At 39.9% G+C, this 23,009-nt stretch overlaps 1 protein-coding gene across 11 annotated transcripts in view; it reads right to left on the reverse strand.

Moving 5' to 3' along the window:
* Positions 1-23,009, reverse strand: part of ptprt (protein tyrosine phosphatase receptor type T) — a 328,497-nt gene that overhangs the window by 51,480 nt on the left and 254,008 nt on the right. For all 11 annotated transcript variants that reach the window (XM_014413047.3, XM_014413046.3, XM_023155006.2 and 8 more), the window contains 4 exons: positions 18,106-18,186; positions 17,966-18,001; positions 2,570-2,662; positions 1,980-2,089 (listed from right to left, as the gene is read on the reverse strand). In XM_014413047.3, coding sequence (XP_014268533.1) covers positions 1,980-2,089; positions 2,570-2,662; positions 17,966-18,001; positions 18,106-18,186 — 320 coding nt within the window. The remainder of the gene's footprint in view (positions 1-1,979; positions 2,090-2,569; positions 2,663-17,965; positions 18,002-18,105; positions 18,187-23,009) is intronic.

The raw sequence follows: 23,009 nt of genomic DNA on the forward strand, positions 1-23,009 counted from the left end.
TGTTAACCCTTTAAAGCCGGTCAGAGCAGCACGCTCCGTTTTGCGTAACTATTTTTAAATCCCTGTAGAATCTGAACCGTGTAAGCTAGCGCAATAATTTGTTTTGCATATGAAACCGGAGGAGTTGTACTTACATCTGATGCCATCAGCTTGTCCTCGGTCACGGTTTCGTTCCACATATAGCTTTGCAAAAATTGCATAAAAAGCGCTTGCAGGAACAAAAACATAATATTCCAGAAACACGCTTTGCCGTTCCTATCAGCTGTTCGTAACACTTCCCACAGTGAAATGATGCACATGCTGTTTTCTTTGCAAATTTGCATCATAGGATTGTTTTTTGTTTTTCCTGCAGTATATAAAAATTGCTGTATCTCCAAAATAAAACTATGAAGACACTCAAAATAAATTTCCTGTGGTGGGAAACTATTTTTTTGCAACTTTATTGTATTTAAAGTTTTGAGGGATAAACCTCTTAAATTTCTCCAAGTAGAAATATATGTAAACAAAACAAAAGCGATTTTCAATTTTTTTTGTAGTTTATTGCACTTTTTTGCAATTTATGTAATTACTATGGACTTAATGCATACATATTATTAAAATATGGGCTATAACAGTTGTATTGATGTATAGCAACTTGAAATGCTCCCACAAATGGCACTACAACATGTAAAAAAAATAATAATATAAGCTCTGGTGGACTTGGTTCTATGGTAGGTCTTAAAGGGTTAAATAAATATCGTCAAATAATCGTGATCTCAATTTCAGTGAAAATAATCGTGATTATCATTTTTGCCATAATCGAGCAGCCCTAGGGCCCTCTATGCTGTCTAGTGTCTCCTTTTAATCTCTGAGATTAAATAGATAGACCTGGTAGCTATCAGCTCTTTTTCTCTCTCTCCCTCTCTCTCGCTCTAATGCACACACACAGAGGCATACACACATTCAACAATAAATCACATTTGCTCTCCCCTGAAACGTATCAGTGGGTTTAAACCAAAATGACAGGAAGCAAATGAAAATATAACGTACGGTATCACGGAGGGACAATTTTCAACACGCAAGCAGAGTCAGTAATAGAAAATATTCATTCTTATGAGAGTGGGAGGTTGAAGGAGATAGAGGAAAAATAGAGTCTCTCTCATGCCTTTTCAAAGATTTATTTCTAGTGACAGAGATGAGGCAAATGAAGGGAAAATAAAATAAAGACAGTAAGGAAGAATAGATTGGTAGTGGAATAAATGAATGAAATCTGAGAATCTGGATTTGGGAGTAAAATGAGGGTATGGCAGAGCGCCAGTGACAAAGAATGATTATGAAAATGTCTATATGTGATAAACTGTGCTCTAAACAAACAGTCGGCAGAGACAGACAGATAATGCTCCACTCGTGTATGAAGAGACCGCACAACAGAATGTCATTAAAAGAGAATTGATGGCAAAAAGTGAGGAACAGAAGTGAAAGAAAATGCTAAAAATTAAAGCATGGATGGTATTTCAAAGCAGAGCAATAAAGGAAAGACTGATAGTTTGAGTAAAAGAAAACTAAAGAAAAACTTGCTGAAAATGTAAGAGAAAAGATTAGGCATTGGTTTTCGCTAAGTAAAAAAAACAGAAAAAACTAATTAAAAAGAAAAGCAGCAGCAAATGCAAAGAAAAAAGTTTACTACAGCGTCTGCTTGTTCAATTTTCAAATATTGATGAGATGAAGAGTTAATAATTGATAACTTGCCTTTGCATTAAACTAAATTCAATCTCACACTCTTATTCAGGAACAAAAAAAGACCAACACACAGTTGTCACACAACTTGGCAGCAACAACAGTGAGAGAACATTTCAGACTACTTTTGCAAATGAGGCCACTCATATTTCCAATTTACTGCTAAACTGCTACTGCTAAGCTATAGCTATGACCTTTGACATTATTACTACTAGAAGCATTACTGTCACTCTCAGTAAGTTCCTGTGCGTATGTGTGTTCACCTCATATTCCTCCTTAAAACCATAGCCTTGGCCACATTTCATCTGGGTGATGTGTTGGAGGAGGTCTGCTACTCGAATAGCTGGTTGAAACTGGCCTGCTTGGAACTGACCTGCAGGAACAGAAACGTTTTACAGAGAGAGAGAAAAATGAGTGCATAAACACAAAGATGAATAACAAGTACGTGGGAAGGTGAGTGGGTGGGTGGATGAATGGATTAATGCAAGGATCCTGAAACTTGTTCTACCAAATTGCATTTCCCTCTTTATGAAGTTCATTCATTCTGATTCTGAGAAATTCCGATCCATTCTCTAAATTACCCTAAATTTGCTCAATGAACAAAAACTTACTCAAAAAAACTAAACAGAACACACAGAACTCTTTAACTCCTAGACGACTACATGACTGCAATGTTTTTTCCTCCTTTTTTCTTTTTCAAATCTGAGATATATAGTACGTTTTACAAATTGTCAAATATGTAGGTGGCTGTGAAAACATTTTTTTTCTGTATTTACCTGATATGTCAATGTTATACCTCCAAACAAAGAAAGGGACCACCTAACTGAGGGACTATTTAAAACAGTCCACATACCACTCTGGTAGGAGATCTCCACCGACTCGCATCCTCCATAGGGAAAACTCTGCAGGGTCAAAGAGGGCTGGGAAAGGGAAGGCTGGCTACTATCTGTTAGAGAGAGAGAGCCATAGATGGAAGTGAGACGGGCAGAGATATTAGCAACATTTACACCAAGTACAGACATTCTGCCCTGTACCATATGTAGACACTTAAAAAAACAATCATTCCTCCTTTAAGTGACATGTTATGAAGTAAAGGTGTTAAGTAACTTATCCCTAATTGGTGAACAGAATGCTAGGACACTTAAATTAAACATCTGTTCTCATTAGGGGTAATGACAGAATTCATTGGATGAATGTGTGGTGTCTAATAGTGAGCACAGGTGGAGGGATAAATGAGAGTTCAGGGGACTGAGCTGTGACTCGAACAAAAAAACAAACAATTTATATTTTCAGGTTGGGCATAATACATCTGCAAGGATGTGGGAACCTAAAACATAGCTGTTGTATTCATTTTTCACTAGAATAAACAAGCAGAATGCTCCGGTGTGACTACTTAATAGAACCTTTATTTGTTTTCAGCAGTTACTTCCTCTTTTTAGAGCTGTACAAGTCACCTTTTGCACCTCAGCCAACCAAGTAAAACGTGATATTTTCTCTAAGGGAAAATTTACAAATGGACAAAACAGAAAGACACCAAAAGAGGGAGCAAAGAGAGAAGACTATCTGCAAACCCAACTCAGGAAACGTTTGGATGGTTGAATAAAAACAGAACGTAAAAATCAGCAAATTTCATAAATACACAAAACGTATCAGATTTTTCAACTGTGGCATTTTACTATTTCGTGAAAAGTACTTGCTCATTGTAAATTTGATGGTAACAACACATCTCGATTTATGTTTCCCACTGTCCTGATTTTTTGGAATTGGGGTTGCATGTATACTGAGTAAAAAGCAATAGTGAGAGGAGTAAAGGACAGTATGAAAAAAAGAGAAGAAAGAAACTGAATTTGTTGTGTGACGTCTGTGTCAGATTATCTGAGCTGTGATATCTTCTCACCATAGCTTTAATAAATAAACATTTTGTTGAGTGATGGGGTAACATGGCTTATATGCCGATACTTTCAGTCTCAACTGTTCTGTCTCACTTTTGTGGGTTGTAATGTGAAACGGCATGACTCTTCTTTTTCTGGCTGCTCCCTTTAGGGGTCAACACAGCAGCTCATCTTCCTCCATCATCCTATCCCTACCATCCTCTCTGTCACACCAGCCCTCTGCATATCCTCTACAACCAGCAGCCTGCTTTGAAGCCTTGCTCTTCTTGTCCTACCTGGCAGCTCCATATGCAACATTTTTGTTCATTATATCCACTTTCCCTTCTCTGCACATGTACAACCCATCTCGGTCTGATATACTAAGTTTTCAACTCTATTAGTGCCACTGTCCCAAAACCATAAATGATTACGTGTCTCTCTACCATCTTGTAAAACTTCACTTTCACTCTCAACCCCAAAATAACCCCAAATAACCTCTCTACCTACTCCATCCTGCCTAGCAACCTTCTTCACCTCTCTTGTCAGTTGCTTTGGACGGTTGACCCCAAGTATTGACACTCATTTGCCTTGACTTTATTTTTTGCATGTGCACATTTCCACTCGTCTCTTTCCCATTCACACACATATATTCTTTCTTGCTCTTTCCTTCTATTGACTTTCATTCTAGGGCTGGGACGACGCGTCAATGTAATCGATTACGTCGACACGTAAAATACGTCGACGTAAAAAAATGTGCGTCGATGCGTCGTCACTTTCAAAACAGACATGGCGGCAGCGAGTAGCGGCAACACGAAACAAACGTGAAAAACTGCAACAAAATGGATTTTGTTTGTGAATGAAGAGCACTTTTTTTCAGAAAGCAAAGTGAATGTTACATTTTGTTTGTTTAAAGACACCATTGCTGCTAATTATTTTAAATGTTTTGCTCCTCCTTGAATCGCTACCTTATCGTGGTGGAGGGGTTTGTGTGTCCCAGGGATCCCAGGGGCTATGTTGTCTGGGGACTTTTGCCCCCTGGTAGGGTCTCCCATGGCAAATTGGTCCTGGGTGAGGGACCAGACAAAGAGCGATTCAGAAGACCCTTATGAAAAGAATATCGAGGGAACAGTTTACCCTGTCCGGGATAGGGTTACCGGGGCCCCGCCCTGGAGCCAGGCCCGGGGAGGGTACCCGAGGGCGAGCGTCTGGTGGCCGGGCCTTAGTCCATGGGGCCCAGCCGGGCACAGCCCGAAGAGGAGCACAGCCCGAACAGGAGACATGGGCCCATCCTCCCGCAGGCCCACCACCCGCAGGAGGCGCCATAGGGGTTGGGTGCATTGTGTGCCGGGTGGCGGCCAGGAGCGGAGGCCCTGGCGGACTGGCAATAGGGACATGGAATGTCACCTCTCTGGTGGGGAAGGAGCCTGAGTTAGTGCGTGAGGTTGAGAGGTACCGGCTAGAAATAGTCGGGCTCACCTCTATGCATGGCTCGGGCTCTGGAACCAGTCTCCTGGAGAGGGGCTGGACTCTGTCTCAGTCTGGAGTTGCCCCTGGTGAGAGGCGGCGGGCTGGGGTGGATATTCTAATATCTCCTCGGCTTGCTGCCGGTACGTTGGGGTTTTTCCCGGTGGACGAGAGGGTTTGTTCCCTGCGCCCTAGGGTCGGGGAATGGGTCCTGACTGTCATCTGCGCTTATGCGCCGAGTGGCAGTTCGGAGTACCCAGCCTTCTTAGAGTCCCTGGGGGGGTGCAGGAAGGTGGAAGGTGGAGACTCTGTTGTCCTGCTGGGAGACTTCAATGCTCACGTGGGTAACGACAGCGAGACCTGGAGGGGCGTGATTGGGAGGAACGGCCTCCCTGATCTGAACCCGAGCGGTGCTTTGTTATTGGACTTCTGTGCTAATCACAATTTGGCCATAACGAACACCCTGTTCGAACATAAAAGTGTCCATAAGTGCACGTGGCACCAGGACACTCTAGGCCGTAGGTCGATGATCGATTTTGTAATCGTATCACCAGACCTGCGACCATATGTTCTGGACACTCGGGTAAAGAGAGGGGCTGAGCTGTCAACTGATCACCACCTGGTGGTGAGTTGGATCAGGTGGCGGGGGAGGACGCTGGACAGACCTGGTGCACCTAAACGCGTAGTGAGGGTGTGCTGGGAACGTCTAGCAGAGGCCCCAGTCCGAGAGATCTTCAACGCGCACCTCCGGCAGAGCTTCAACAGCATTCCGAGGGAGACTGGGGACATTGAGTCCGAATGGACCATGTTCAGCCACTCCATTGCCGAAGCTGCTGCATTGAGCTGCGGCCGCAAGGTGGTTGGTGCCTGCCGTGGTGGTAATCCCCAAACCAAATGGTGGACACCAGAGGTGAAGGGAGCCACCAGGCTGAAGAAGGAGTCCTATCGGGCTTGGTTAGCCTGTGGGACTCCGGAGGCAGCCGACAGGTATCGACAGGCCAAGCGGAATGCGGCTCGGGCAGTGGCTGAAGCAAAAACTCGGGTGTGGGAGGAGTTTGGAGAGGCCATGGAAAAAGACTTTCGGACTGCCTCGAAGAGATTCTGGCAAACCGTCAGGCGTCTCAGGAGGGGAAAGCGGTGCTCTACCTGCACATTGTATAGTGCTGGCAGAGCGCTGCTGACGTCGACTGAGAAAATTGTCAGGCGGTGGAAGGAATACTTCGAGGACATCCTTAATCCCACTGACACGTCTTCCGAGGAGGAAGCAGAGTCTGGGGATGAGGGGAATGACCCGCCAATTTCCGGGGACGAGGTCACTGAGGCAGTTAAACAACTCCTTGGTGGCAGAGCCCCTGGTGTTGATGAGGTCCGCCCCGAGTTCCTGAAGGCTCTGGACGTTGTAGGGCTGTCCTGGTTGACACGCCTCTGCAATGTTGCGTGGAGATCAGGGGCAGTACCTGTGGACTGGCAGACCGGGGTGGTGGTCCCCATCTTTAAGAAGGGGGACCGGAGGGTTTGTTCCAACTACAGGGGGATCACACTCCTCAGCCTCCCTGGGAAAGTCTATGCCAGGGTGCTGGAAAGAAGAGTTCATCCGCTAGTCGAACCTCGGATACAGGAGGAACAATGCGGTTTTCGTCCTGGTCGCGGAACACTGGACCAGCTCTTTATCCTCTCGAGGATACTTGAGGGTGCATGGGAGTTTGCCCAACCAGTCTACATGTGTTTTGTGGACTTGGAGAAGGCATTCGACCGTGTCCCTCGGGGTGTCCTGTGGGAGGTGTTGCGGGAGTATGGGGTGTCTGGCCCATTGCTACGGGCCATTCGATCCCTATACAACCGTTGCAAGAGCTTGGTTCGCGCTGGAGAGATTATATCTCTCGGCTGGCCTGGGAATGCCTTGGTATTCCCCCGGATAAGCTGGAGGAGGTGGCTGGGGAGAGGGAGGTCTGGGCCTCTGCTTAGGCTGCTGCCCCCGCGACCTGGCCTCGGATAAAGCGGATGAAGATGGATGGATGCTTTTAATTTTTCTAATTTTATATATGTTTGCACATTTCATTTCTTGTTAAATGCTATCTCTAATATAAGATTGTACTACTACTACAACTTTATTTTGCAATGTTTTTATTAAAAGGTATTCAAATGAAGAAATTTGTGTTTTTCATTGAGATACATAAGTTAGTAAATGTGAAATTGCTATACAAGTCAAATAATGGGGAGATAATCGATAATCAAATCAAAATAGAATTGGACTGAAAAATTATTCGCTAGATTCATCAATTAGGAAAATAATTGTTTTGCCCAGCCCTATTTCATTCCTCTTCGTAGGTGCATACCTCCACCCTTTTCCACCTGTGCCCTACTCTAATTACAGACCACAGTGTCATCTGCAAACATCAAAGTCCATGGAGACTCTTTCCTGACCTCATCTGTCAACTTGTCCATCACCGTAGCAAACAAGAAGGGACTCAGAGCAGAGCCATGTTATCCCACCCCCACCTTACACCTATCTGTTACTCCAACCACACACCTCACCACTGTCTTGCTGTCCTCATACGTGTCCTGCACGACCCTCACATACTCTGCCATTGCTCACTTCCTCACAGTTCCTCTCTTCCCTATCATATACTTTCTCTAGATCCTCAAAGACACAGTGCAACTCCATCTGACTTTCTCTGTATTTCTCTATCAACACTATCAAATAAAACACCACATCTCTATTTCAGACAGGCAAAACAGTCACTGCCTTCTTTCCTAGACATCTCTGTGCCTCCACAGGTATGTCATCTATACCAACTGCCTTTCCCCTCTTCATAGCTGTCTTCAGTCCCACCTTACGAATCTTTTGCACTTAATGATTTGTCGGCTGTGTTCCGTTATGTTTTTTATGGCCATGTTTTGAATATGTTTTCTTGAAATAACTATGTGCATGTTAATGTTTCACTTTAAATTTAATAATAGTTTTAAGGTTTTCCAGAAACTAAATAATGAAGACTGAAGCTGCTGGGCAGGTCTTTCACAAGGTCGTATTTGGGTATGCGTGCTCAGGACAAAATAATTTTAATTTTATATACTGTAAATGGATGTGTATGTACCTTTCAGTACTCGCTGTTTTGCATGTGTGTGTGTGTGTGTGCATGCGTGCGGGTCTGTAGGCGCATGCACGTGTGCGTACATGTTAAACTCACCAAGGTCAAATATGCATTAAGCCAGGCATGAAATAGAGTCACAGCAGTAGCTCCACAACACTGACTATGATGAAGACATCTCAATGCTAATGGGGAGATTTATTGACCCCACAGGCACAAGGTTGTATGTGTGTGACAGACAGATATAAGGACGGAGCTGGGTGTGCACAGCTAGTGTGTGTTGACAGTGTGAGAGAGAGGGATTGATTTGAGTGAGGTGTGTGTGAATGCGTGTGTGTGAAGGCCGTTTATGCTGTCGGTGAGTGTGTATGTTAATGCAGTCCTTCATGCTTGGCAGTGTGCTATATAAAGTTCCCTCCTCCCACCCTGTGACTTTATTAAGACTCAGTTATGGATGACTTCGAGTCAAAGTATCACTGTGTTAGCACTTAACTCCATCTTCAAAACTAGTGTGCCCATCTTTCTGCCTTTAAATCTATATTGTATACCCTTTTTCAAAGAGAGGCAAAATGTTCCCATTTAGCTCTGTAGTCTTCCAGGATTAAAAGCTTGGCCTTTTTGTTACAGTATGTGCAATTAAATATCACAGGCATGACCACCACTATGTTCATTATATACTGCATATTATAAATTTAGATTGCTTTAAATTATATCTCACAGTCAGTTAGGATTTTTTGTATGCCCGTGGTTTGGCCTCACAAAAATGACTGTCATCCACAATATTTTTTTCCAAGTAATATGAAAGAAGTGGCTTTATTAGCAGCAACCGAATATCTGTATTTACAGAGAAATAAAAAATCTAATTCTGCTTTTATTCACTGGGCATGCATCGGCCAACACAGGCACAGTCACTGTAATTAGAGTAGGCAAACTATTATTCAAACGGAAATTGAAATTATGCTAAACAATACACACTATAAAATATAACCATTATTTTCTACTTGGACATTTGTAGTTGGAAATAAGTAGCAGACATGCCATTCTTGCTTTATTCTATCCCTATCGTAGTCCACTGTTCCGCGTTACAACGTAATGATGCAACTCATTTTACATTCATTAAATACAGCATTTCATTTTAAATATGCCTACCATGATTCAATCGTTTTCTTCTAGCTACACATCCTAGCATGAAGAAACATCTGTTATATCAGGCATGTCTTTGTAAATGCACAGGTTCTTAAAATGCAAATAACACATTCTGCAAACATTACAGCACTAAAGTTCAAGAGCTGGAAACACTCTCATGCAGTTTGGAGACAGAAATCTTAGCAGCGAGCATTTTAAAAAAGCGAGAAAGCTGTGGCTGGTAAGTTTATCTCTTTAGTTCTCTTCCTCTTTATTTCTTTCAATGAAGCACAAGGTCAAGTTCAACTCTATTTCACTGCTGCACAGCCTGGCCAGTGAAATTCTCTTCGGTATGGATGAAAAATTGCTCAGATATTTGAAACACATTATAGCCAGCAGAAGAACAGTAAGCCGTTAACATAAAAGATGGAAAATACAAGTGCAACTGAGCTGTCCAGGGGAGGAGGGATGAAATGGAAAGCAAAAAAAATGATAGAAATGCAGACAGCAATCAGCGGATGAAAGAGTGGAAAATGAAAAGAAATAAAGAGATCCCTTGAGCCCTAATATGTCTGCCAGTCAACAAACGATGTATAGTAAAATTGGCCTTGAAGGGAAGAGGGTACACATACAGTGGCTTGCAAAAGTATTCGGCTCACTTGAACTTTTCCACATTTTGTCACATTAGAGCCACAAACATGAATCAATTTTATTGGAATTCCACGTGAAAGACTAACACAAAGTGGTGTAGACGTGAGAAGTGGAACGAAAATCATACATGATTCCAAACATTTTTTACAAATAAATAACTGAAAAGTGGGATGTGCGTAATTATTCAGCCCTCTGAGTCAATACTTTGTAGAACCACCTTTTGCTGCAATTACAGCTGCCAGTCTTTTAGGGTCTGTCTCTACCAGCTTTGCACATCTAGAGACTGAAATTCTTGCCCATTCTTCTTTGCAAAACAGCTCCAGCTCAGTCAGATTAGATGGACAGCGTTTGTGAATAGCAGTTTTCAAACCATGTTTGGCATTGATCACCACCTGCACTCATGTATATATCTATCTACTTAGCACTTTTAATTCTTATTCTTATTTTTATTTTTATATCTATTTAAGCGTTTATGACAGTATGTTTGCACTACGCACCACAGCAATTTCCTAATGTTGTAAACCTGCTCAACATTTGGCAATAAAACCCTTTCTGATTCTGATGACAGAGGGGTTAGCACTGTTGTTATGTAGTTTACATGTGCCCCTTGTTACGTTTCGGTGTTGTCAGTGTGTTGTTTTTGGCGTGACTGTTATGTGTTTCCTGTTTTACTTTGAAAGTCTGTGTTATCTTAGTCTTTTCAGATTACGTTTCCCTGTCTCGTCAGTTCTGAGTTGCCCCAGCTGTGTTTCCCTCTTGTTGTCCATTTTCCTGATTGCTCCCTCTAGGTATTTAAACCCTGTGTTTCAGTGTGTCATGGTCGCGATCTCCCCCGTGTTGTAAATAATTTGGTGTTTTGTTGTAAATAAATAGTTTGTTGTAAATAGATTTGTCGATACTTTCGTTTCGGGATTTTGGTGGTGAGCTTTAGTGGGGTTTTTTTGTGTGTGTTTTTTTTTTTTTCTTTATTTTTACTTTTTTCGTGTTGCACTCCAGTTGCCTAGGCCGGGGTGTAACATATGGGGGCTCGTCCGGGATTGCCTTCGCTGGGGGGTCCGGGGACCGCCCCAGCCTTTGTCGTCGCTGGATCGTCCGTGGGACCGCTCCAGCCTTCATCCGCCTTCGCTGGAGGGTCCGTGGGACCGCTCCAGCCTTCATCCGCCTTCGCTGGAGGGTCCGAGGGACCGCTCCAGCCTTCGTCGGCTTCGTCTGTCTGGATCAAACTTTTCACTTGGTGTTAAATGTTTGATTTTTGGGTGGGGGGAACTGTTACGTTTCGGTGTTGTCAGTGTGTTGTTTTTGGCGTGACTGTTATGTGTTTCCTGTTTTACTTTGAAAGTCTGTGTTATCTTAGTCTTTTCAGATTACGTTTCCCTGTCTCGTCAGTTCTGAGTTGCCCCAGCTGTGTTTCCCTCTTGTTGTCCATTTTCCTGATTGCTCCCTCTAGGTATTTAAACCCTGTGTTTCAGTGTGTCATGGTCGCGAGCTCCCCCGTGTTGTAAATAGTTTGGTGTTTTGTTGTAAATAAATAGTTTGTTGTAAATAGATTTGTCGATACTTTCGTTTTGGGATTTTGGTGGTGAGCTTTAGTGGGGTTTTTTTGTGTGTGTTTTTTTTTTTTTTCTTTATTTTTACTTTTTTCGTGTTGCACTCCGGTTGCCTAGGCCGGGGTGTAACACCCTGTGCAGGTTTCCTCCTGCCACAGTCCTCCTTCCAAACTGGCTCTTGGCATGCATGCGAGAGTATGTGGTTGCCTGCCTCTGTATGTTAGCCCTGTGATGGACTGGCAGTATTTCCATGTCTTTCACCTTATGACATGCCAAGTGCGTGGATGCATACTTTTTTAAAGCCTTAGTGGGTCTGAGTGATGAGCGACAAAGGATAAAAATGACAGGGGAGAAAAAAATTGAATATATTTCTTATATAAGCATCATGTCATTAATTAAAGTGCAGTTCGCTGATTGTGATTACAAAATCAGCTTAGAAGACTTTGAAATCCAGAAAAGAAGAGATGAAAAGAATGACAAAAAAACAAAAATGGAGAAGGAAAGGGAAATAAAGGGCGATAAATGACGGAAGAGAAAGAGCACCAGCAGAATGTATATCTACTGCGGGTCACAGAGATCATCTGGTCTAGACAGTATCCCAGCGGTTTACCTCATTTCACCTCCCTTCTCATGACACAAGGCCAGAAATCACTTATTCACAAACTCCTCATAACTGTGTGTGTATGTGCACGAAAGCCTGCCTCTTTGTAACATAGAGACACCATAGTCAAACAGAGATAACTGTGTGTGGGTGGGTGTTTGTTTGTACATGAGTTACTTAAACTGTGATCTGTGAAGTCAGCACACAGAATATTTTGCTTCATGAGAATTTCTTATTTAACAAAAATTGAGTCTTATCTTAGCAAGTTAGCAACTGAGAGAGAAAGAAACAGGTGGCCAGAAAGCTTCCCCTACTTCTCTTTCCAGAAAAAGGAGCATCAACTTCAGATCCTTGTTTGCCAGTTTGCTGTGTACTGTTATTCAGTTTGTTAGTATTGATGACTTTTGCCTGATGCATTGAAATAAAAATTAAAGCTAATAATATGTGAGTTATACTAGTTAAATGTCTCCATTTCAAAGCTGTCAAAAATCACATGTTTGTCAGTTACTCCTGATATAAGAAACCACTACTACTAATAATATTATTACTAAAAATAATAAGCCAACACATTCTTGAATCCAACCTACGAATCTGAAAATGCAATATGGTAGCAAAGAGGTTTGTTGGGGGTTTTGTTAATATAAGAAAAAAATACAGATTTAATCTCACTAGGCCCTTTCTCTGTGGAGTTTGCACGTTCTCCACATGTTTGCGTGGATTCTCTCCAGGTACTCCAGTTTCCTCCCACAGTCCAGACATGCAATTAGTGGGGTTAGGTTATTGGTGACTATAAATTGCCCATAGCTGTGAATGTGAGTGCGAATGGTTGTCTGTATCTGTGTTAGACATGTACCATCATTGGTGACCTGTCCATGATGTACCCCCTGATCCTGATAAGGATAAGGGCTCCAGACACCTCAACCTAGTTTCTTCAGAATGCCAAGAAAAATAAATAAAATAAAATAAAATAAATCCTGGAGATATTCCTACTATGCATTTTCATTTGCTCATTGCATTTTCATCTGAAACCATTTTTTTTTATATATTGGTATTTTTAGTATGTTCCTATACCCTTTCACACTAAGCCTTACTGAATGAAGAAAATAAAAAACTGAAAAGGATCCCAGTCATTAAAGCAAACTGAGCCAACTAACTGCCGAAAAGGTCTGGTATGCTGGGTTTAGCTGTGGCTCCTCAGTCAAAAGGAAGTATGTCTGAGAGACCAGTAGACTTGAATATAAGCTGTGTAAGCAGGCAGTCAAGATGTGGCTGAAAAAGAGCACAGAGGTTCAATCTGCCTTAAGAGCATAAGGTTTAGAAAAGCCTTCTCTCAACCCTGCACTCACCTTCAATTACCCAGCAGTGCCACATTATGGCCAAACAAAATGACTACCATTAGCCATAATCACCTTACATGCAGCCTGATGCTATGCTGAACTGGACTGGGAAAATAATTGGCCCTCAGTAATATGGTTGGAAAAAAAAAAGAAGAGATATTTCCAATACGAGCAGGGCTGTAGATAGAAAATATGTGCTCTTTGCACAGGTGGTAACTCTGGACGATCATCAACTTTCATTGTGCCAGCAGCACAGTTGCTGTTAAGTGTTCTACTTACTTGCACTGCAAAATATTGTTTTGGAAAATGTCACGTCAACAAGGTCTTTGGACTGAATCGTTTCTTTCAGTAAAATATGCACTGAAAAAAAAATCAAGGATTCTCATCTTTTCATTATGTTAGTTTGCTCAAAATCTTTTCATCACTTTTCCTGTGTATCATTTTTTTGAACAAAGATATCCTTCACTCGTATGTATTGGCCCTTTTCAATCACAGCAGCTTTTTAAGGGACTTTAAATTGTTCATTAAAATGGAAGAACCTAGCTCTAAACTTAAACGCCATAACGTATGGATCTTGAAAGTATTATTAGTAATAGTGTTCCACTTATGAATTCAGTCAAAAACAGAGATATATACTACAACAAAGGATGCAGATGATACCGGTCCATTTCAATCAGTCTTATAGTCAAAAATCAGTCTCAAAAAGGAATTAACCCTCAGCTATTTGACCATGGAATTAATTAGATATCAATTAAAACAATTATAATCCTATAGATCCCATGCATGCACTTACATGCATGTAAAACTTTTTAACCAATAATGGTTGTCATAGGACACTGGCACTTGGATCGCCTGCAACTTATATCGTGTCCTTATTAGCAAATGTTTTAGCAGTAGTATATATATATATATATATATATATGTATATATATATATATATATATATATATATATATATATATGTATATATTAAAAGTAGAAAAGGTACTAATAAAAAATACCCCAAAACCTGACATATTTACAGTTACCTATAGTAATGTGCTACTTCTACCAGGGCCAAAAAGGTGTCCTCTGGTCATCTTTTAACCACTAAGGCTGTGCTGTACTGATAACACTGATCACATAAAAAAAGTGGACCCTGATCATGATTTAGGGAGCAAATTAATATACTGAACAAATGATCCCTTTTAATGCAGTTCTGCCTTCAGTCAAATTTAGTCAAAGCCTTGAAATTTTGAAGCTGTAACCTTCTGTTGATTTGAGTTTCCCCAACTTTAAGGTTTTTAAAGGCAAGCAGGAATATGCAGAGGGGAATTTAAAATACAGATTTTTATTGTCTTTTTCTCGAGCTCCTATGCGTCTGTGTTTGTCATAGTATTTGTGCAACTGTGTGTACCTAATTAACCGCAGAAAGCTCCTGATCCATAAAAAAACACGACTTCTGTGTTAACAGCAGCAAAGGATTGTCCTTGGCAGGGTATAAAAGGCTGACACTTCCTTTGTGAACTGACAGAGAACAGTGTTGCGTAACCTCTTAACATACATCAGTGTCTGACAACTTGATTTTTAGACAAATCAAGTTGCACACTATGCCGCTGTGGCTTTGTACTGATCCACAGGATTTATGTCGCATCAGTGTTAACACTGTGCTGGGTGTATGTGCATATGGATATTTGTGAGTGTGTACTCTGTGTATTTGTAACTTTGTCATGTGTTCTTGAGTCTTGATCTATATATTTGCATTTTTGTCTATATTCTGCAACAAAAACTTAGGGAGAAAAACAGCAAGGTTGTGTGTGCATTTCTATGGAATACCCTTTGCGGAGCCAAAAAAACGCCTGAGTCTAAACACACATGCCCTCCTGCTGCCCCAGAAAAAAACAAAACACAGCAAAAAAAAAAAAAGAAAAGAAAGAAAAAAAGCTTTTCTTTGCATAGTGGATTTATTCAAGCTCCTTTTACTTCCCTTTGATCCTTCAATCTGTATGTCTCTTTTACTGTCTTCTTAATAACTTTCTCTTTCTCTCTTTGCACCTATCTCAGCTCTTCCTGAAAGCTATTGAAAAATGATCCTCACTAGCGTCATTGAGGCTCCTGCTACTATTATCCATTTTGAAAAGCCTGAATGGCATTGAAATGTATTTAAATGTGGGAATCTTACTTTTGAAGTAATATGATTTTTATCCATTTATTATAGATTGAAGTTCAGCTGCCTTTAGAAGTCACCTAGAAAAAAAGAACTCTTGGACTCATTAGAAATTAAAGTGTTAAAATGATAATGTATGACTAGAGGACAATTATTAAAAGGGTATTTTAACATTCAGTCTTTCAGCGATTGATATGTACTATTTGTTGTCTGCTTGGCCAGGTTGGTTCAAGCGTACATTTCACATTGTTTTCCTGTCTTGCAACAGAGGCTGCTTGGTTTGTACTTTAAATTTATGGTTGATAGAAGACATCAAAAGTATGTGGATTTCTTTAAGTTAAGTTAGGGTATTACAGACTGAAAATAATGAAAACACTGCCATTTTAAATATATTTAAAACTATCTTAGAAAGTTAGTAAAATGATGGAAGTCTTCTGACCACTATGCTTACAATGTATAAATACATTGAGGTTATTATTATTGCATATTGTCTGGTTTATTTCCATTTTTAACATCTGTATTTCCTATTCCTCTCTCTTTCCTCTTTTTTCTCTTCTACACTCTGCCTTGTTACCTTGGATAATGATGTTGATGATAATAACCTAAATTGTTATGCTTAGGATGATGTGCAACCAACACCTAGACTGCTGCTATATGATGACTACAGATGACATTTATGCAGGAAGAGATAAAACTTTATAAAATCCAGGAAACCTTTTTTTTTTTTTCCATTTCTTAGACCTTAAAAATATGTAAGTTCTGCTATTTATTTTTTCACTGGATGAAATCTATTTTTTTTCTATATTTTGTGTATTAATTGTAGCGGATTTTTCTTTGAGTAATGATCAAAGTTTCATTTTACATCCCTTGATTTTCGAACTGTAGTAAGAACAGATGGTTCCATAAAACACTAATGTCATAGCATGAAGATGTATGACAGCAAATTTGTGCCATTGCACAAATCGCTCAAGCATTTCTTTGCATTCTGCTTCATCATGCCTTGATGTTCATCAGCAAATGGCACAGAAACCTCTGTACCAACTGCATGAACTGCAGAAAAGAAGCTCAAATATATTAAAGTTGGATCACTGCTATAGAATAAAAGTTGTATTTTTCTACAACTGTCTACTTTGGTGAGTTTTTTTAGGGCAGGAACAACTCAAAAATGGGTGTTTATGACAGTGATTTTACGACAGGCATAAAAACTGTCTACACAGATGTATCTGAAACTCATGTCCTTAAGAAATGAGGGTGGGGGTTTGACCCCCACCCTCGGCAATCAAAGAACTGACATCATCCTTGATCAATCTACAGTTTGCTGAAGCCTCATCAGAAATGGTCTCAATGGAATGGTGGGTGTCAATGGCAAATTACACAAAAACTGGGCTCAAAAGTGGCAAAAGGTTTTGGAGTGATAGAAAGGCATATAATGGAACAACATCAGTCATAGATTGGCTTCCCCAGAACCCAGACTTCACTAATATGGAAGAATTGTGGGACCATCTTGACATAGATTGGATCACAAGGCAGACAAAAAAACACAAAACAAAACAAAACCCTTCAAGAAGTCTACTCTTTAAGACTACTTTGCGAAATTAGAAGAAGGCTTGCCTTTGTGGTGGAATAAAGGTGCTTATGCCAAATACTGACTTTTAAGCGACTTCTTTATTAAAAATTGTACAGAATTGGTTTTGGCATGTATATGTTTATCTTCGGACATTTCAATAAATCACTGCACCCATTTGCAATCTACTGTACCTAGCAAACTATAAAGAAATGGGGGAGGCTTTTGGACAGCACTGTGAAAAATGAAAAATAGAAACAGTGAAAAAGAACGGAGAAACTCCACAATCAAAAGAAAGAGCGGAAAGTGGAAGCAGAACATTTGGAGAAAAACGTGAACACTGGCGAGAGGAGGTGTGGCAAGAAGAGGATGAGCTAGGAGCTGACTGATAACTATAATCACATAAAACAAACTTTCCTGTAAAATCCTTTGCATGTGCAGAATGTGAGAGACTGTGTGAAATAGTTCACTTATGCAAAGACAAGCTATACACAGACGTCACACTTTGGCAGTGGCTTGAGCCAACCTTCTTGGCAAAGAATGTGTCAATCTGGCCAACAGAAGGGAAGAGAGGGAGGAAATGAAGAGAAAAAAACAGAAAGAAGGTACAGGAAAATGGTTTTGCAATTTCATTCTGTCCTTGTGTAAATGATGTGATTGTGTGTGGACACATTTCTCCTAGCGTGTGAGTACGAGGGGACTCAAGTTCATTTCAAGATCAAGCACAAAAAATAAGACATGCATTTTTTCTGCTTCATGTATCAGTGCAATTAGCAATAAATTGTGTATTGCAAACATTAGTACATCAGATTTATGCCTTGAGAAAGGAAACTCATAGAAATCCAAATTCTTACCTATAGAAGTTGTGGCTGGAACTGGCTCTTTGGACACTGCAAAGATATTCACAGTCATAAATGAAAAAAAAGTGTTCAGTTATGAAGAGGAATTCAATGTAAAATTAAAAGACAGATAGTGTGTGAGGATGTGTGTGTACCTGAGTAGTAGGAATTCAGCAGGGATTTGCTCTGCAGCATCTTGCTTCCTTGCACTGAGAAGGAGCAGGGAGAAGGAGAAGCTGGGAAGGAGACAGAAAGGTGAAAAGAAGGTGAAAAAAAGGATTCAAAACAATAAAAACGGAGGAAGGTGAAAAAGGAGGATGCGAGAGAGAAAGAAGGAGGTTAGGGTGGACAAGGAGAAGTAAATGTAGACAGGAAAGAGAAAAAATATATATAAAATGAAAAGTTGTACAGTGAAAGTTTTAAATGAAACAAGCATAAGAGTAAGAAAGTGAAACATGCAACATGAGAAAGAGAAGAGGTACAGGAATCAGGAGGTTGAAAATTAAGAGGGTCAGGTTTGATAAGAAAAGAAAAGGAAAAACAAAATATCATAGGACATGAAATCTAAAAAAAACACCTACATAAAGACAGATCAGTATGCTATATTCAGCAGTTCAGGGGGCAACTCAATAAAACTAATGGCACCATTATATTGAATTTTGAGGATAACAGGGCTTATATTCCAACAATTGTGCACTAAAATCTGGTGTAAAAACGAAACCGAAAAAGACCAATGGATAGGAAGATCACAATTTGTTTTAGAAAACACAATATAAGCATTCTGTAGGATTTATAATACCATACCAATGATATGTCAGTTTTGATTAAAACAACATTTTTAAAGAGGTCATTGATGAGAAGTCAGGCAAATTGTAAACACAGTACTTGCATGTGCTAATTTGACCCTTCCTGCCTTAGGTGCCACCCTTTTTGTAGAGCTGACTCTAATCAGCAATTAAGAGAGTACTTAAGGTGAGAGATAACGGTAAGGTCTAGAGCAGGGGTGGGAAGCTCCAGGCCTCAAGGGCCAGTGTCCTGCAGATTTTAGATATCAACCTGGTCAACACACCTGAATCAACCAATTAGTTCATTACCAGGTCTCTGAAGAACTTCAACAGATGCTGAGGACATCATTTAGCCATATAAATCAGCTGTGTTGGATCAAGGACACATCTAAAACCTGCGGGACACCAGCCCTTGAGGCCTCGAGTTTCCCCACCCCTGGTCTAGATCCTTGTTGGTTTTACAGATTGTGAGCTGTATCTGCGGTGGCTGTGTATTCCTGCTTTGTTGAAAGCAGTGTGTTTTGGTCATTTAGCTTTTGGCTTTTCTTTTCAGTTTAGTGAACAACTCCTGGGGTTTTTTTTCTTCTTTTTTTTTTTAAAGGTGACAGCCACTTCTCTGTCTCTTTTAGTTTAATTAGTAATAGAAATTAATAAAAGCCTTTAATTTAACAATTTTGCCTCCCTGTCTTTTTTTTTTTTCAACCTGGACACGTTTTGTTACTTTCACACATCCCTTGGAAAGTAACAATATTATTCATGTAATTTGTCACTTATTAGTTGACAATTACATATGTCTCCTAGAAATACACAGAAATATGAACGGTGAGCTCTGGACACACAGTTTAACTCCAAATGAGAGTGACAGATCTGTCTCAGTATACCCTTAAATCCAGTGCATAACAGCCCAGTGCCAAACATTTTATGCCTTTATGTGAGATGCCAGCAGCACTGACAAAACTTCAGTATTTAATGCCCTTGAAATGATAAATTAGCTGAAAGTAGGACTCCAGAACAAAACAACAACCATGAGCATTTGTTGAAGTGACTTAAGCTTGCATCTATCGTCACTTTTATGGTTATCGGAGATACAGATGGAACAAAAGCATTACAGTGTACTTTTTTAGTTTACTGAGTTTTAGTTTACTGAAGTTCTGTAACATTCTGTCTCATCAAGGTGGTTAGTCTAAATTGCTATTGCCAGTTCAAACTGGCCACCATGGCAATAAGGTCAATGTACCAAAGCTGAAAGTAATTTAGGAGATATGTCATTGGTAATAAATGTGACTGACGGACTTGGTTTATTAAACAGTGACTAAAAGCTATAAGTCCTTGCACATACACTTTACCTCTCACATATACACATAGCTCTAGGGGTCTATAAATAAATGATATCTGGGATACAGAGGCCCACATATAAACAAATACAATAAGACAAAACCTAAGGGGAGTGCTGGGAAACTGACAGTTTCATATTATATGCTACCTAGCCTGTTCAATAATCCACATTATATGACAGAGCTAACCTACACATATTTATCTCTTAAGACCTGTATGCATATGGATGTATATGTTTACGCCCACTTGAAGGTAACTGTTCTTGGCTCATTTACATGTTTACATGTTAGCATAGAAATCACTTATGTGTTTGTTTTTTACTATCTGTGAATTTTGATGGTCTAAAGTGAAAAGGTTCCTTTTATGTTCACTGAGCAGATCATAAGATAATGTGCATTTGTTTTCCATCTTTTCCTCTCTCATGCCTTTTTTTTTTTTTTTTTATCTCTACTTTGTTGCAGTTTCTCTGATTTTGATTTGGTTTTCCACATACATTCCATTTGTATTGTTTACTTAAGCATATAGTAGTTATATATTATATTTGTAATTAGTGCTAGTGTCAGATTCCATCCATCTTCCAGGGGGCCGGAGTGAGTAGAGCGAGAGGCAGGGTCTGGGCTCACACAAAGAGACAGACAAACATTCACACTCACATACACACCTAGAGGATATTTAGAATCACCTGAGCCCACTAATGGCATGTCTTTGGACTATGGAAGAAACCTGGGATAGCAAACCTACAGAGACACAAGAAGAACTCCACAAAGTTTTTTTTTAAACACAACAACAACAACAACAACAAAAACCTCTGCTGTCATTTTGCGGTTTCAAATGGGTAAGGTGGTTTCAGGAATCGTCTCTTACTTTAGGAATATTGCTGATAACCAGATTACTATGTAATAATGAAAGTCCTTGTGAAACACCAAGAACAGATTCTATAACCAATGTATGATATTCTCTCTTCCCAAATAAAAAGGAATACACACACACACACACACACACCACCAAACATCCATTCACCCGTCCCGCCTAATTGTTATTCAAACTATGATACTCTGTTTGTGTAACGTTTTCTGATACAATGGCCCAATTTCTCTACTGCTGATTATTTAAGTTTCGTCTTCTCTCTCCATTGTCCTCTTTCCTCTGCCTATTCCCTAGTCTCTTCCCTCTGCTCTCCTCTCCTAATACCCCCACACAACATATTTTCTCCTCTTCTATGATAAAATCCCTCACGTCTCATGTGTACCGGCACTGTATGCTAATGTGCCGGAGAAAGAAGCTCAACTTTAATACAGTGAGGAGTGTACCTGCATACAAAAAGAAATCTGCTTTGGCAGCAATGTCCTGTGAAGTAAGCTGGTGACTGGGTGAAAACACAATAACACAAAAAGGTTATTTGCCCTGTGAGGGTCCATTTCCGCAAATATTATTGGGTCCCCTATCTTGTGTCAGCATTTTTCTCTGTCTCATTAAGACTGAGCTTGAATTGGTGACTATGGTGTGTGTGTATGGGTGTGTGTGTGTGTGTGTGTGTTTCCAATTTCTTTATTTCTTTTTCAAATATTCACAAGACACTGTAAGCACACAACAAAAAAGAGAATGAGTCATATTTTTATACGTGTAACCTTGACAAAGTTTTGTGCCATTTTTCCAAAGCTCACAATGGGCAAAGTCAAGTCTCTTTTACATATCCAAATCTTCATTTCACATTTACTGAAAAATTGCATAAAGAAATTCAGTTTCAATGCTGAACGTTTGTTTGGCTACAGGGAAGGTCTAGTAAGTTCTCAAGAAGCACAGGATGTCAAGCGTCTGTCTTATACATTCAAAAAACATAAATATATTTATAGACCTGGGGTAGTTGTTTCTAATTGAAGAAAGGGAATTACAGTTTGGTCCATAAGTTTTTGTTTAATAACAAATTTCTTTGTATTTATTGACTCTGTGCAATGACTGCCAGATAGACATTACCAAATGCTATTTCTGCCTTTGAGATTCTCCGATTGGTCTTTAGTGCATCCACCATCAGATGCTGCTTTTTTATGGGTCTTTTTTGCCTTCAGTTTCCAGGCCACTCAGTATCCCATTTCTCTTCCTTGAGAAAATCTTTGGTTGTATTTGCATTATGGTTTAGGTCATTATCTGTTTACACTGAGGTGCTCTCCGATCGCTTTTTCAGCATTTGGCTGAATCTGAGCAGAGTATAGCCATGTACGTAGACTTTAGAATTCATCGTGCTACTTTCATCACCAGTTAGATTATCAATGAATACTAATAACACGGTTCCAGTGACACCCATACATACCACAGCATGCCTCCACCCACCAGATATTGTGCTATGCATTGGGTTGGTATGATTCTACTCTGTTATTGGGTTTTTCACTCTAATGATGGGCTTCTTCATTTGCATCAACATCTCTTTGGACATTATACTGAAACAGCTACTAAATGCAAGTTAAAAAGTTGGAATCAACTGTAAAAGTTTTTTTTTAAATATATTTTTCTCTTTCTCTTATATATTATATATCTTAACTTGTTATAAAGTAATCAGGGAACAAGCCTCACCTGGCCATAAAAACATTTAAGTCAATTGTCAAATTACTTTTGAGACTTTGAAAAAGTGAGACTGTGTACGAATGGCTGCAATTCTTAAACAATTAATCCAAGGCATGTGTTTAATCCCTTGAATTAAAGCTGCCCTTCAATGACATCTGATGAATTGTTTTAAGGTGTCAGTGAACTGGCAAAATTACAAAAAAAAAAATCATTGTCATTGTCCAAAGACTTGTGGACTTATGGCTGATAAAACATTAAATGTCAAGTTGAAGGTTAGCTCCTTTTTCTATATGTTGCAAATGCAAAAACTAATTGCAACTAATTGCTAATTTTACAGTATATATAGGTCCTACGCTCCAGATAAAAGTGGTCTGCTTTAA

Source organism: Maylandia zebra, linkage group LG5, assembly GCF_041146795.1.
Source record: "Maylandia zebra isolate NMK-2024a linkage group LG5, Mzebra_GT3a, whole genome shotgun sequence".
Taxonomy (NCBI): Eukaryota; Metazoa; Chordata; class Actinopteri; order Cichliformes; family Cichlidae; genus Maylandia; species Maylandia zebra.